This window comes from Lithobates pipiens, unplaced genomic scaffold (assembly GCF_037356315.1).
Source record: "Lithobates pipiens isolate NorthernLeopardFrog02 unplaced genomic scaffold, aLitPip1_a1.2 Scaffold_1, whole genome shotgun sequence".
Lineage (NCBI taxonomy): Eukaryota > Metazoa > Chordata > Amphibia > Anura > Ranidae > Lithobates > Lithobates pipiens.
In genome coordinates this window covers 236,664,431-236,678,153 of record NW_027507685.1, presented here as the reverse complement: position 1 = coordinate 236,678,153, position 13,723 = coordinate 236,664,431, and the positions used below count along the sequence as shown (strand labels likewise).

Genomic DNA, 13,723 nt, shown 5'->3' with positions numbered 1-13,723 from the left:
CAGGTATAGGAAAACCACCTCACAGGTGGTCAGGCAGGCAGAACAAACCCTAGCGGTGAGAAAGATTTCTCTAACAACTCCACCATCCACAGCCAACCAGCTAAAACTACAAGCTCGGGTGGTAAATAGCCTCCATTTTGAAAAAGTGGAAAAAATGGGGAGAATGGGCAGGACATCTCCTTGCCCACTTAGCCCACCTGGAACACAGACCACTTACTGTGGTTTCCCTTCGCAATGCTGATGATGTACTGATCAATGATCCTGATATGTTGACTGGGGAGTTCCATTCGTTCTTCTCATCCCTGTACTCCTCTACTGCCAACAACCCCAGGGAAGAAGCGGAGGCACTTCTAGCTGGCATAGACCTGCCCACACTTTCCCTATCTCAGATTGAGATGCTAGAGACTCCCATCACCAAGGAAGACATAGCAGAGTCAATGCCCCACCTTAACCCATCAAAATCATCTGGACCTGATGGTCTCCCTCTTGAATTCTATACAACCTACAGTGAAACTCTAGTCCTCAGGCTACATGAACTATTCTCTCACATATTCAAATCCGGCTCTTTACCCAAATCCATGCGTGAGGCCTTTATAGTACCCATACCCAAACCTGGCAGAAATCTAGAACTACCCAAATCTTATCGCCCAATATCCTTTCTCCAACTAGACATCAAGATTTTGGCCAAGGTCCTGGTGCTACGATTGAACAAAGTGATTCTTACCCTGGTCTACCCGGACCAGACTGGGTTTATGCCAACAAAAAACATGGCATTTAACCTATGCAGGCTACATATGAACCTACAAGCCAAGCATGACTGGATGGGATCCAGAGTCGTGGTGTCAAGTGGGATTACCTCTGGAAATGTTTGGCACGGTTTGGATTCGGACCCAACTTCATCAGATGGATCCGGCTCCGCTACCAAAATCCTGGCGCCAGGGTACTGGTCAATGGGAGGGTCTCTGGCGCCTTCCCCCTTTCAAGGGGCACGCGTCCGGGATGTCCCCTATCCCCATTATTATATGCTCTGGCAGTAGAGCCCCTTGCATCTTCCCTGCGATCACATCAGGGAGTCAAAGGTCTGCGGTGTGTGAGCTTGGTGGAAACAATAAGCCTATATGCTGACGACATGCTGCTGTACTTGGCAGACGCCAGCTCCTCCCTAACAACAGCCCTGGAAGTAATACAAACATTTGGAAACTCCGTATTATTAACTACTCCTGCAGTATTAAAAGAGTGCTTTAATAAAAACTTAAAATTTGGTACTCACAAAAGTACACTAGCAATAGGCGTGTAAACAAGAAACTGCTAAACATCCATGGAGTGGATTCATTCTGTGAACTGGAGGAAGGTGGTATTCAGTAGAGCAAGCTGGAACATACATTGCTGACACTTCCGGTTGGTGGAACGCACACCGACAACCAGGGGAATTACATCACTTCTGGGTGCTGGAGCGGATGGACAAATAGGCGATGCGTTTGCGGAGCTACGCTCCTTCCTTGGGCTTAAAGTGGGCAGTGATTGGACCGGAGTTATATTATTCAATCTCCCTAACTCCATGCATTTTTGTTACCTCCAGCTCTGCCATGCCCTCCGGACTCAATTTCACGATCACCCTCCTAACCTAGAGCAAATGTATATCCTAAGTATAATAATGGGACCAGATTCCTTAAAACGTACCTAAGTATTTTAAAACTCTCTTCTCCGCCCAACTGCTACAATACTTGCATATAGATTGAAGGATTGATGGGCCGGTGACGTGGGGTAGATGGAGGATGACGAATGGGAGGATGCATTGGACACCTGGTCTCTACCAGGCTTTCGGACTGCCTCCTACAATTATACAACATGCACAGATCTTATCTGCCCCCCCCCCCCCTTTGTCTGGCCAAATTCAGACCTGACCATAACCCACTATGCCCCAGATGCGGCAGTCCATCTAGTACCTTCTTCCATCTTATTTGGTCATGCCCAATAATACAAGACTATTAGTCCTACACAGTGAAATTCATAAATGATGAGATGGGTTCCCCCCTGATGTTATGCCCTAAACAATGTCTACTGGGAGTGTTTCCAGACCCAGACTCAGACAAATTCCATGTTTTATTTATACAAGAATCACTATTTACAGCTAGACTACTTATAGAGAGAAAGTGGTTAAGGGCAATACCACCGACAGTTAAGGAATGGATATCTTCAATTAACAGTGTCTTACCCTACAAAAAATAAATTTATGCTCACAGGGCCTGCCCGGCCAAATATGGGAAAATTTGGGACTCCTGAACCTTGAACATTCAGTTCATTGGATAGATAATCTCCCCCTATAATATACCCAGCAATTGGAATACCCATGATTTTGGATATAATCACCGTATCTGTGTAATGCATGCAAGAATGTATGAGCTTTGCTGAATATGTTATCTACTTCCACGTTTATATCACTTATTGATTGTGGTGTTAATGTCAATGCTCTGTAAGTGTACATTCTTCTCAAATAAACAACCATGTTATTTGTAAAAAAAAAAAAAAAAAGAATCTGTGGGAAGACTTGAAAATTGCTGTTCACAGACGCTCTCCATCCAATCTGACAGAGCTTGAGCAATTTTGCAAAGAAGAATGGGCAGAAATGTCCTCTCTAGATGTGCAAAGCTGGTAGAGACAGCCCCAAAAAGGCTTACAGCTGTAAGTGCAGTGAAAGGGGATTCTACAAAGTATTGACTCAGGGGGGCTGAATACAAATGCACCCCACACTTTTCACATATTTATTTGTTAAAAATGTTGAAAACCATTTATCATTTTCCTTCCACTTCCCAATCATGTGCCATTTTGTGTTGGTCTATCACATAAAATACCAATAAAATACATTTTTGGTTGTAACATGACAAAATGTTGAAAATTTCAAGGGGTATGAATACGCGTCTGATTGTAGAATTTCTGAATTTCATTCCCATCAACCAGCATTTGCCTTTTATGCTGCTAGGGCAGAAAGCTTAAGCAAGATAGAGAAGCCGGGAGTAAAATAAATAAAATGACATAAAACGAAGGGCGGCATGACAGGGTTAAGCAGGGCACATTATGAAGAGCACTGTTTGTTAGAAATTTGTATATTGGGTGTTAGGCAGTGGGGGGAGGAGCTAGCTGCTTGAAGCAGTGTGTGTGTCCCTCCCCAGCTCAGTGGTAGCTGGAGGAGCGAGATTCCCACCCTCCCTCCCTGAAAAGGTTTGTATTGTTCACTGTTTTAATGTTAAAAGTAAGACGTTTTTTCCACAGAACAAGGACGAAGGATGTCGTGTCAGTGGCAGGTTGTTGGTCTCTGCAGGTGAAGGAAGAAACCTTGGATACGGAAGAGTTGGGGACCTATCGGTGGTATGGGTCCCATTGGTGGTATGCCAGCTAACAGTGGTTTAGCTGGAATTTGGTTAATGGGTGCACTGCGGTCAGTGTTTGGTTGTCTACCAGCTAGCATGTCAGCTGGAGGCCTATTATAAGTTAAAGGTACCGCAGTGCCAATTTGGATCATGTGGCAAGCTAATAGGTGACTGATGGGTGGTGGTTTTAAGGGATGTGTTTTATAAAGTTACGTAAATTTACTTGAGTTGTTAATAAAAATGGCTGCTACGGCCAGTATTTACTCCAGCTTGGTGTGGTCTCCATTCATGGTTAAGGGTAAGGTAAAAGTGGAGCTGGGTATGGGTCCGGCAGAGGATGGTAATTATGTAGTATCTGTTATACAATGTCAAGTGATTGGCTGCGAAGAGTGGATGAAAAACTGCAGACACTTCATGCATGAGGCCTAATATAATTTGCACAAAACACTTGCTTCTGTATGGTGCATGTTATATGGTAATTATCAGCTGCACTATGTAGAAGTGATATCCAGTTATAGAAATAGTCACCAAACCAAAGTGTAATAATGTAGGTGCCTCCTCCTCAAACAGTTGGACGAACAAGAGAAGGAAATTGTATGGACTTTATGATGCCCAGTTAGTTGGAACAGCCATAGCTTACACCACAAAGTGATCAGCTTTTTTTTATTTGGAAGAACAACAGGCATATGTAACTATGGAGTTGATTTACTAATGTCAAATAGACTTTAAAAAGTGCAGTTGCACTCTGCAAGTAGCGTTGCTCCAGAGCTCAGTAAATGAGGTAAAGCTTCACTTTGCAAAGAATATCCAATCGCATTCAAGGAAAAAACAAAAAAAATGCATGTTTGCTTGCACATGATTGGATGATGGAAGTCAGCAGAGCTTCTGCTCATTTACTAAGCTCGGGAGCAACTGCACTTTGCAAAGTACAAAGTCTATTCTCTTTTAGTAAACCAACCCCTATGTAACTATGAATTCTTATAGTGTGTACCCAGTTTTACTTGGTTCATGTTTTCCACCCCTCGGCACATTTTGTAGACACTTTGTATGTACTACCTGTGTTAATGCTCCACAACTAGGAAAGAATGAGGGAATGCAAATGTCTGGGCATACACCTTCCTGGCATAATTAACTAAAGGTATGACATACTAAAAAGAAAAAGGATTATGCTGTCTGACATTTTAGTAGAAAGTGCAACAATATATTTGGTGTAATGTATAGATTTAGATCATCTTTAATGTCTTATTCAACTTTTTCTGTACAGTGTAGCCTTCTTCTGATCTTGTTATTCTGTACATAATGTCTTATGCCCCATGATTTATTTAAAACAGGTTATATTTTCATTCAGATGTTTGGCACCATGATGCGATCCTAATCTTTTCTTCATATTCATAACTGTTTAATATACACATGGAGCCGCCTGAGAATAGGACTCTTACTGGCTTTGTTCTGTTGGGATTTTCTGATACACCTTACCTTCTCCTTCCTCTCTCCTCCTTCTTTTTGGCTTCATATGTCTTCTGCATTGCTGGAAACACATTCATCCTCATGCTTATTGTTTCACAGCTACAACTTCACACCCCTATGTATGTCTTGATGGGGAACCTTGCCTTTGTGGATTTATGTTTTACTTCCATTATCATTCCAAGGACATTGTACGGCCTCCTGTCTGGAGACACCCACATCTCCATCCATGGCTGTATTGTCCAGCTATTCCTGTTTCTGGCAGTGGCCAACATGGACAGTTATTTGTTGACCATCATGGCCTTTGACCGATTCTGTGCAGTTTGTTTCCCTCTACGTTACCTTATAATTATGAACAGTAGGACCTGTAAATGTCTGGTGGCTTTCTGTTGGACTATTGTGTGCCTCCACTCTGGTTTCTGCATTGTGCTGACTACTTACCGGCCATTCTGTAGATGGGTAATCGACCACTACTTTTGTGACCTTCCTGTAATAATGCAGCTATCTTGTTCAGGTGGTTCAGAAATTCTAAACCAGGCTGGCTTCATTGAGGCTTCCATTGTGGTGTTTAGCCCCTTACTCTTCATCCTTGTATCATATGTGCTAATTATTAGAGCAGTGTTGGCTCTGAAGTCATCACAAGGAAGAAGAAAGACCTTCTCTACTTGCTCTTCTCACCTCACCATGGTCATCCTCCTCTACAGCACAATTATATTTATGTACTTTCGACCAAGCTCCATCTACTCACCAACCTATGATCGGGACATCAGTGTCGTGTACAGCGTCATTATCCCAATGCTCAACCCATTAATTTACAGCCTGAGAAACAAGGACATCAAAACTTCTGTAAGAAAACTTCTAAAGTAGACATCAGAAATGTTACCATTTACCCTAAGGTTCCACCAGAGGTTGCTAGGGGTTCCTTAAGCAATAAGCAATTTCTTACTCTCAAATAAGTTCCCAGTAACACCATTGATCGATTTTAGCTATCTGTAAGGGGGCAATTTATCCCAATGCCTGCAAGTGTAATGACCATTCTTCCCACTGACCATCACACTAATGTATCATGAGTTGTAGTCTAGATATATTCCTTTTTAGCAGGGGTTCCCTGAGACCGGAAAGTTATTTCAAGGGTTCCTCTGTGTTGAAAAGGTTGAGAAAAGCTGGTGTAAGGAAAGGCCAGATAATCAGTTTTATAATTAGCATGTTTTTTTCAGCTTGATCATTATACCCGCAGAAACTCTTGATGTTTCCACTGCACTGAGAAATTTGCATATCTGGTAATTGTACCCATGGATCAGTAGGCTGCCATAATCCTGCCCTTGTGACATCACAGCCAAGAACACATGCTGTCAAACAAACATCTGTACACTGCCGTACATTCTAATTCCTGCCTAAGAAAGAAAACAAACAGGTATTCTTGGTTCACATACATTGCCATATACAGTATGTTCAAGGCAATAGCATCAAAGTGATCTTTTCTCTGGCCAGTCTCTAATAAGCAAATGCCAAATACTTACATATGACCTAATATTGGACATATAATGCCAATTTTGGAGGTAAAGTGACACAGTTGAAACATGCAACCCTACACAGGTCTCTTGGAACCATGGGTAAGCTATTGGTATGGACTGCAGCTTAGACACTTCTTTACATCCATCACTCAACAAACAACTCTTTCTAGGCCCACCGCTGCATTTGAAAATCTTTGCTTAGGTAAGACTCCCACCAGGCACTCTCTTTTTAAGATTTACAAAATACTGTGCACCCCAATAAAGGACCCTCCCAACTCATACATCAAGAAATGGAAGACTGAATAGAATGTGCACTTCTCTCTAGATCAAATCAATGCCATTCTTTGCTTGGCCCATAAATCCTCACTAGCTTGCAAATACCAAATCAATATTCAAAACCCTCCCCTGTTGGTAACCCAGATAGCAAGGATAATTTTATTAACACATTTGTGGCAGTGTTGAATTTTAAGTCTGGTAACTTGCTGCACATTTTCACTGGCATGTTGTACACTTGCAGAGCACTTGTTCTAGCTGACACTTTTCCAAATTGTAGAAAATTTTCATGGCAAGTTTCTAGCAAGAGCAAAGTTGCAGTGGTGAGTCTACAGCAAGAGCTCTGCAAGTCTACCGCATGAAAATTCAGCCACAGTAACCCCTGTGGTAGGAAGACTATTGCACAACATAACTGAACCAGAACTTGCAGCAGGCTTGCAAAACGTTTGCAAAGAAAGTTGATCTGGAGTCATGTAATGTGGACTTGCTGCAATTGTGTAATACACTTGTGAAGTCTGGCAAGTCTAAAAATAGCTTAGCAAGTCATTGAAGGGAATGTAGATTGTCTAGAGGTGGTTTTTAACCCCTTCAATGTCTGTTAAAGTGTAATGTCCAATCCCCACACAGGCCTGGGAGATTAGCCCATTGAGACAATGACACAAAACAACAAAGTCTCTCCGAGTAAATCTAATCTTTATTCTTTGGTGTGAATATTTAAAGGGGGCTTTCAGAAAGTACCGCTCTTTGAACGTGTCATACAGATTATCCAATCATATACAAGTACAGCCTACAACAAAAGTGAAACTAGTGATTCCTCAAAATGATGTGCTTTCCAAAAAACAAAACAACTAAATAATATAACAGTAACATGAGAAACAAAACTAGATTAGCAAAACTTGAGCATGTCTATTTGTGAAGTGGATGTTAGAGAGACACAAAATGGAAACCGATTTTCTTAAAGAATGAAAGCGGTTAAGCTAAATATCCCTTCAGTCATTTTCAAACTTGCCTCACAATTGCTTGCTATCTGGGATAGGGTTCCCACAGTACTTCATAAAATATATCCCCCAAATCTTACCACTTTGTTGGAGTTGTAACTCTAAACTAAGCATCCATAACCATATTTTAATCCTCTCTCACTGGTATGTGGCTCCTACAGTAGTAGATAAAATACAGTATACCTTTAAATTCTCACCAGTTTGTTGGCTTTGTAACTCAGAACTCTGTAATGTATACCCATATTTTAATCCTGCCCCAAAATATGCCTCCCTGGGACTCCGTCGGTGCTTGTGTTTCAAATATCAGTGGTACTATACTGGACCATTAACCACATACTTATCTTTTGCACGTCAATATACCAGCTACGTAGACCTCACCTCCCTCTACTTCTCTGTGAATATCTAAAGGAAATGAGATCATGCTCATGGAAGACTTCAAGGTCACCATTCACAAGGTTCATGGGAAATTTAGGGAGACTTGGGTTCCCTGGATTGCCCTTATGGGTTCCACACAGAACAGAGATTTGTTGAGACCCCAGCCATATTGAACACTTAAAGCTGTCCCTACTGCATAAAGCTGACCCTAGATGGTTAAAAATCTCGACCCGTTCAGCAGGAATTAGTTCTATGTATGGACAGGCTGATTGTACCCAACTAGCATACCCTCTAGCAATAAACATTGTGTTATCCCAGCAGGGACAGCTCCCTGCACCCCTCTCCCCCATCGAAAGAACACAAGACAGGAGAGATTGCCCCATCAACATTGATTGTGTTGATGGGGGATCTAGCAATTTTTCCTTCCTGAAACCTGTGATTCATCATCTATGGAATGCCTAAGCCTCTACCCAACAGGACTGACAAAAGTACAATAATTACCTGAGCCCCCAACCACTGATGGAGGTCATGGCCAAGTCCCCACCCCCCTCTTCCCTTATTCTCTCTCTCTCATGTCACTATGCCTTTACCCATCCCCACTGTAACTACCCCCCTTCTACTTCCAATGTAGTAATTTTCAAGTTACAAACAACTCCACTTCCCCCCACACACATTAATGCTTCCTATGCATCTTATACCCAGGTACCGGTCCATCAGCAACCAGATTCATTTTAAACTGTGTGTAGCCCTCTCTGTTCAACAGAAGCTGATCATTAGATCGGCATCTAACGATTGGTCCTGCTCAGCCAATGGCTGAAATATAGGGGTACTGGTACTGTATGTCAATTTGCACAAATGTGGGTATTTATCTACACAAATTCTAATTGTTGTTTGCACCATTTTATTATAATGTAACTTTTTCATTTTTAATTGTTGTGATTATTATTAAAGTGGACCTTTCCTTAACTTTGCAAGTCTGCAGTAATCAATTCCAAACATGCCACAATATATAGCAATAGTATAATTTAAAAAAAAACTTCAATCTTTATCACTAAGGCCTCATTCACATCCGACTCATCAGTGTCCTGGTTATCAGTGCAGTCCCAACAGGGCCCACCAGTGCTGCACTTTCAGTGCTAACCTGTGCTGCCTACCAGTGCCCATCAGTGCCACTCATCAGTGTAACCTCATCAGTGGCCATCAGTGCCACCTCATCAGTGCAGCCTCATCAGTGCTCACCAGTGCCATCTCATCAGTGCCCACCAGTGCCGCCTTATGAGTTCCGCCTCATCAGTGTCCACTAGTGCTGCGGATCAATGTAGTCTCATCAGTGCCCACTAGTGCCACCTCATCAGTACCCCCCAGTGCCGCCTCATCAGTGCACATCAGTGAAGGAGAAATATTATCTGTTTGCAAAATTGTATAAAAAACTATGAAATTTTCAGGCTTTTTTCATTTATTTAGCAAACATTAAAAGACCCGGTTTTTATTAAATTTCACCAGAAGAAAGCTCTACTTGTGTGGAAAAAAATTATAAAAATGTCATATGAGTAGAGTGCTACATAACAGCGCTATTGTCATTCCAAGTGTGACAGCGGGTGAATTGGGAGTAGGTTAGCTATAGTTTGATAAAGGGGTGCTCCCGTCTGCCCTGAAACATAGCCACACCCCTTCCACTTCCTGAGAGAGGTGCTGTTTGGAGCCGCAGCCACCTTGCTACTTCTGGAAACTGTTGTTGCTGATGTTCCAACCTAAAACCTGACAGGTGTACTTCCACCAAGAACTCTGCTTCAGCCAACTACATACCTTCAGAGGTCTGCAGCCTAACGGGAATCCTTTGGAGGTCCATATGGGTTTATGACAAGCCTTGATACACTTTTAACCAGTGAGTGCATTTTTATTGTCGTTAATTCTTTTTAAGAAATTGTTACACCTAGATGGGGAATCCCTCCTGTATTTGTTTTTTTTTTATCTCAGTGACAGTTGACTCCATACACCATCAGTGAAGGCTCTTGGTGTCACTTCACTTGGTGCTGAAAAACATGGTGCTTCCCCCCAGGAATTTTGGTGTGCTTTCAGTAAATGCAGCGAAACATGTGCAACCTAATAAAAAATATATAGGACTGCAGCTATAACTCAAATGTAGGAAACCCCCCTTTACATTACACAGCCCCTTGTACATTACAAAGCCACCTGTACATTACACATCCCCCTGCACATTACACAGCCCCCTGCACATTGCACAGCCTCCTGCACTTACACAGCCACCTGTACATTACACATCCCCCTGAACATTACACAGCCCCCTGCACATTACACAGCCCCCTGCACATTACACAGCCCCCTGCACATTACACAGCCCCCTGCACATTGCACAGCCTCCTGCACATTACACAGCCACCTGTACATTACACATCCCCCTGAACATTACACAGTCCCCTGCACATTACACAGCCCCCTGCACATTACACAGCCCCCTGCACATTACACAGCCCCCTGCACATTGCACAGCCTCCTGCACATTACACAGTCCCCTCGGAATTACATAGCCCCCTGCACATTACACAACCCACATTTACATTATTTGGGCATGCAGAGCAGGAAACACAGCAGCAATGAATGCTGCAGGTAATTTTTTATATTACCAAGCTGGTGACTGGTTTCTATGCCCTTGTACACACGGTCGGAGAATCCGTCGGAATGTGTCCTATCGGACCGTTTTGTCGGATAATCCGACTGTGTGTGGTATACATCGGACTGTTTCCGTCGGAATATCCGTCGGACCAAATTTTCCAACTTGCTGGAAATATTTTCCGACAAACTGGTCCGATCGGACATACTCCGATCATGTGCAGAGAATTCCGCTCGGACAAAGTGCCACGCATGCTCAGATCAAATTCCTACATCAAAGTTATTGGCTACTAGCCTGAACGTAGTCCCGTCGTAACGAAATAACGTCATCACGTTCTGAAAGATCGGATTTTCCGACAACTTTGTCCGACCGTGTGTATACAACAGTTTCGGACAAAATCCGTCAAACAAAATCCGACAGACAAAATCCGACGGATTTGGTTGTCTGAATGTCCGACCGTGTGTACAAGGGCTTAGACCACCTAGCAACCAATCATCTGCTGGTCAACTTGGAGAGTTGACTCCGACAGCTCCGACAGCTGTGTCTCCCACTGTGTGTACATAAGTGTTCTCATTTTGCCTCCTGCTCTCTGCTCTGTTGCATTAGTGACAGCGGCAGAGGTAATCTGGCAGCCGGCCCTTGGTGTCACCCGGGTGCGGTCGCTCCTCATAGCAATGCCAGTGATTTAAGTGATTCATTTTCATCTTTACTATGTCTAGTTTACGTTGATTCATGCTCCATATATTCAGAATACTTAAGATGGGTTTATTTGTACAGCTTCAGATTAGATGACCAAAAAGTTGTAGTCTAGCCAAGTTATTCACAGCAGGTGCATTTTAAAATATTCTTAGCTCTTCCTAAGTATTATGTTGAATGACTTCTGACCTGAGCAACTCATCTTCTGGCACTAAATCAACATTCTTTTTGAGGTATCTACTCATATGGTTTTCTTAGTAAAGTAAATATGTGGTGTACTGTTATGTTCTTCTGTACAGTTTGAGTTGAGGTGGTTATTATCCTGATCATTGGCTTCACTGAATAGGAAAGCAAGAAAAGATACCGCTCTAGGTGAGTAGGTCCAGATGTGGTTAGGTGAGGTGGAACTCCTCATGGGGGTGCATGCCCTGGCTCACCTGCCATGATTAGTCAGAAATAGAAGGAAATGGCTGCACTCCAGCATAACGAAAGTCCATTTATTGAAAATAGTAAAAGTATGTGACACACAACAAAGGTACATCAGCTGGTGACAATGGTTGACGCGTTTCACACAACTAACTGTGCTTACTCATGAGCTATGAGCTTCCATCATTGGCTTCACTACCTAGTTAATCACTTAAAAATACAAGTAGAAATTCTCATGACCAGGGTATGCCCCAAGTTGGGCAGTGTTTACATCCTGTGGTGTTCTCCACTGTCCTGTGAAAAGTTGTGTTTGCATCAGGTCTGGCCCTAGAGAGCAATGCCGGTGCCACCCAGATTGTAAGTATTTTGACCATCCTGATTGCCCCTCCATCTGTATTTCACAAGCTCTTTCTTCAATGAGTGGACAAATACGGACACCTTGATTGGCCTCTTTTATTGAGGCACTGGGGGTCAACCCTTAGTTTGACAAGTCGCTAGAGTGGTTTGAGGGGTTTTGAATGTAATGATCTAGGACCACTGGGTCCTTCAGCATTCACTTGTGATTGTACGATCAATCGTTTTTTTACTACATGTGTAGCGGCGGGCTGCTGAAGAGCACCCGCTGTGTTTTTCAAAGTCAAAACTTTTTCCAGACTACAGGTTGGTTTGGGCCTATTTGTCTAAATTAGACTTTTGTGTCAGTCTGACTGGGCTGTGAAATGTTCAGTCTGGCCACAGGGGGCGCTGTTCTCTGATGGCAGGCGTGGAACTATGGTCTAGTCAGGCATGTGGTTACTCTCTTTCAAAGCCAGGTCAGTGGGAGTGGCCTTCCCGCTGTGCCTTCTGGGAGAGGGTATTTAAGACACGGACGTCACGTGGTTCGGGGTTCCGGTCCACTATGAAGTGTTGAGTACTTGGTCCTGGTCCTCCTGACCAGTCTACAGGAAGGCTATGGCCTGGGGTGTGGATCCACCTGACTTTAATGCCTGGGGGCTGGCTAGCCCAAGGCAGGGAAACTAAAGGAGGATTCTGAGGTGGTTGGGTGCCGTCCCCGGTTTGGGAGAGACCCATTGAACTTCAAGCATTCCAGGGGAGGACTCTTTAGAAGACTACCACGAGTGAGTTTGGTTTTCTTAACAAGAGCCTGGAAGGGCTGAAGTAACCGAGAGAATCCGGACTTGTGGATATCACCAAGCTGGTTGAAAGATCCAGGTATCCTACAAGTGTTCTACAGCTTAGTTTCCTATGTGTTCTGCAACAATGTCGGTGATGAAGATTTTGTTCCTGAGCAAGCACCTTGTTGGCTGCTAGGCCTTGTGAGAGAGGGACTGTCCAACCTGAGTGATCATCCAGCTGCGAATGGCTATTCTCTGGATGTAGTCAAAGTAAGCAAGTTCCTTAACGTTTTTGACTTTGGCATTGAGAGTACCTGAACTTTTCTTTCCAACCCTCTGATCCCAAGTTAAAGACTGTTCAATGGTTGAAGTTCACACATAAAATCCATTCAACTGGATCTATTGTCAGTCTCAAGTTACTGGGTCATCTATCACGTGACATCCCCTAGACGTGCCATAAGAAGAAGCGGAAGGTAATGGTAAGCCCAAAAATAACCAGCAGCTCCTTCGGGTTAGTGCTACACATGTATGGGTTTTGCTTTAACTAAGGCCCTTTCTTTTTCTATAGCCCTTCAATGCACATCTGCAAACCAAAAAAAGAATTATTTTACTTTAGGCATACGGTATGTTTATTATTGCATGTGTTGTGGTCATGGGCGTCCGCAGGTAGGGACAAGGGGGGTCAAGTGCCCCCCCCTGGAAACACGGATCAGATCTTAAATTCAGCATAGTTCCATCACTATTGGGGTGACACCATCAAGGTTCTGTCAAGCCCCCCTATCAGTGTAATGTGACTGCGGGCTCTTTTCCCTGCTCAGTCCAGCAGAGAACTCGGCGGCGATGTGACAGGAGAAAGGCGAGC

General features: G+C 43.4%; 1 protein-coding gene across 1 annotated transcript; it reads left to right on the top strand.

Moving 5' to 3' along the window:
- The first annotated feature begins 4,711 nt into the window (after positions 1 to 4,711).
- Positions 4,712 to 8,847, top strand: LOC143923315 (olfactory receptor 5V1-like). Its single transcript, XM_077450227.1, has one exon. It carries the CDS (start codon positions 4,779 to 4,781, stop codon positions 5,697 to 5,699), a length of 921 nt encoding a protein of 306 aa, XP_077306353.1. The 5' UTR covers positions 4,712 to 4,778; the 3' UTR covers positions 5,700 to 8,847.
- The last annotated feature ends 4,876 nt before the right edge of the window (positions 8,848 to 13,723 follow it).